General features: G+C 42.1%; 1 protein-coding gene across 1 annotated transcript; it reads left to right on the top strand.

Annotated features, from left to right (window-relative positions):
- The first annotated feature begins 293 nt into the window (after positions 1–293).
- On the top strand, positions 294–812 carry LOC143557292 (uncharacterized). Its single transcript, XM_077046400.1, has one exon. It carries the CDS (start codon positions 294–296, stop codon positions 810–812), a length of 519 nt encoding a protein of 172 aa, XP_076902515.1.
- Positions 813–2,798: the final 1,986 nt, after the last annotated feature.

Genomic DNA, 2,798 nt, shown 5'->3' with positions numbered 1-2,798 from the left:
TATCTTGTTCAATTAAATCCAAAAATTCCGAGATGTTACGTGTTGACAAAATATTATTAGCATAGAAATATATGATGTATCTCATATTATTGGAAAGTCAATATTCTGTCCACAATTGTAGGCTAGTAGTTATGTTATATATGGAAGATATATGTATTGTAAAGGGGTGGATAATCAATAGACGATTACCTTCATGGTATCACAGCCAGGTTCCTAAAAACCCTAGCCGCCATATACATTTTTTTTCTTCTTTTCCATTCCATTCTTATCCGATCAACAACCCTTGTCCGGAAATGGGCGATGCAAACAACTCTGTAGCCACGGCTGCTGAGAACAAAACACCCCTTCACCCAGTTTATACCATATCCAATATCCAAAACAAGATTCAAACCCTAGATGGTGTCAAAACAACCTACTCATCATGGGTGAAGCTCTTCAAACTTCATGCAAAAGGTTATGATGTCCTCAACCACATCGATGGTACTGAAGCTCCAGCCAAGTTTTCCCCGACTTACGAATCATGGGTAAAAATCGACGCCATAGTCCTTCAATGGATTTATGGAACGTTGTCGCACGACCTCATGCGTCGTGTGTTGGACTGCCATTCAACTACTTATCAAGCCTGGACCAACATCGAGTCTATTTTTCTTGATAATAAAAAGGCTCGTGCTGTTGCTCTAGAGACTCAATTCACTAACCTCACCCTCACTGCATGTTCCTCACTCGATGACTACTGCCAGCAACTTCGAGACCTGGCCGAGCAATTAAAAGATGCAGATCAGCCAATGGATGAATCTCGACTCATTATTTAACTTGTCAATGGCCTTCCAATCGAATATGATGTGGTCGCGTCGATTATTAATCAGTCCCCTCATACTTGGGAACAAGCTAGAACCCGGATTAATCTAGAATAACAACGCTTCGCAGCCTGTAAAAACCATTCACCTTCAGCTTATGTTGCCTCTCAACAAAACCCGAATGCCCTTCAAAACTCATCAAGTCAACAGAGTGCAACCGGGTACTCTCAACAGGTGTCCGACAATTCGGGTCAACGTCAATACAACCTGGGTCGTGGACGTGGAAGAAACTGTTACAGGGGTAATCGAGGTCGTGGCCGGTCACACGCCAACAATTACCCGTCTCCAACCAACCACCAACCTCAACCACCAAATGGCTCATAGCCATTGTGGAACGGGCCGCCTCCTTGCCCGCATCCGGCCCAGCAGCTTGGTCCAGTCCATGGGGTAACAGACTCGTTCAGCCATTTGCTCCTCCTGTCCAACAATGGCAATCTCATGTCCACCCAGCCCAACAAGTTAACATGGCCTATGGTTCGGTTGGACAACCACATGCCCAGCCCACTATGGGATACTCTCAACAGCCGTATGCTGTCCCACCGGCCTATGTTGACCCGTTGAATCCGACACAACTTGGAGCTGCTTTGAACACCATGACCCTTCAACCCCCAGACCAACCTTGGCATATGGATACGGGTGCCTCCTCGCATATCACATCTGACCCGGGTAAGATCTAAACCCATTTACCTATGTCTTTTAATGGTCGAATATTTGTTGGGAATGGTAACACTTTGTCAATAAAAGGTTCTGGTAACAGTTTTCATACCACTCCCAACCGCACATATCACCTAAACAATATTCTATTAGCCCCCGATGTTATTAAAAATTTAATATCTGTTCGAAAATTCGCTCGTGATAACCTTGTTTCAATTGACTTTGACCCATATGGTTTTTTCTTGAAGGATCTCAAGACTGGAAGGATCCTTTCTCGACATGATAGCACCGGGGACTTATATCCATTCACTTCACCACCATTTGCTTTCCTTTCAACTTCAACAAATAAGTGGCATGATCGTCTTGGACATCCGGGAGCCCAAGTTTTAGATTTACTTTCTAAACGTTCTTTTATTTCGTGTGATAAAACTTTATGCAACACTTTTTGTCATTCTTGTCAATTATCAAATAGCAAAAGATTACCTTTCTTTGATTCTCAATCTTTTACCATTGCTCCATTTGATATAATTCATTGTGATTTGTGGACGTCTCCGGTTCTAAGTAAAACCGGATACAAATATTACATGGTTTTGATTGACAATTTCACACAATATGTTTGGGTGTACCCGTTAAAATTTAAATCCGAGGCATTTACTAACTTTGCAAAATTTCATAAATTAATTCAAACCCAATTTCGCACTAAAATTAAATCCTTTCAATGTGACTTAGGGGGCGAATTTGACAACAATCACTTTCAAAATTTTGCAAATAATAATGGTCTCGTGTTTCGTTTCTCATGTCCACAAACATCTTCCCAAAATGGGAAGGCCGAACGCATGATAAGACGCCTTAACGACATCGTTCGGGCTTTACTTGTTCATGCCCACCTACTTCCTTCTTTTTGGATCGATGCCCTTCACACTGCCATATACTTGCATAACATTCTTCCCACTAAAAGATTAAACTTCTTCACACCCACTTATGCCTTATTTCATCGTCATCCCATGTACGACCACCTCAAAGTATTTGGATGTGCGTGTTATCCAAACTTATCCGCTACTCAACCACATAAGCTCCACCCTCGTTCGGTCAGGTGTATCTTCCTTGGATACCCATCTCAATTCCGTGGTTATCATTGCCTCGACCTCGAAACCGGAAAAATATATCTTTCCCGACATGTCGTGTTCGATGAAACTAGTTTTCCCTACATAGAACCAATACCCACCACTGCCTATAGTTTCCTTGATGATGACCATACTAATCTTCAAAATTTCTAGTTTCCAACAT

Source organism: Bidens hawaiensis, unplaced genomic scaffold, assembly GCF_021521415.1.
Source record: "Bidens hawaiensis isolate Kalapana, Puna unplaced genomic scaffold, B.hawaiensis_p1.1 tig00018875_1, whole genome shotgun sequence".
NCBI classification, from domain to species: domain Eukaryota; kingdom Viridiplantae; phylum Streptophyta; class Magnoliopsida; order Asterales; family Asteraceae; genus Bidens; species Bidens hawaiensis.
This window is presented reverse-complemented; position numbering and strand designations above follow the sequence as displayed.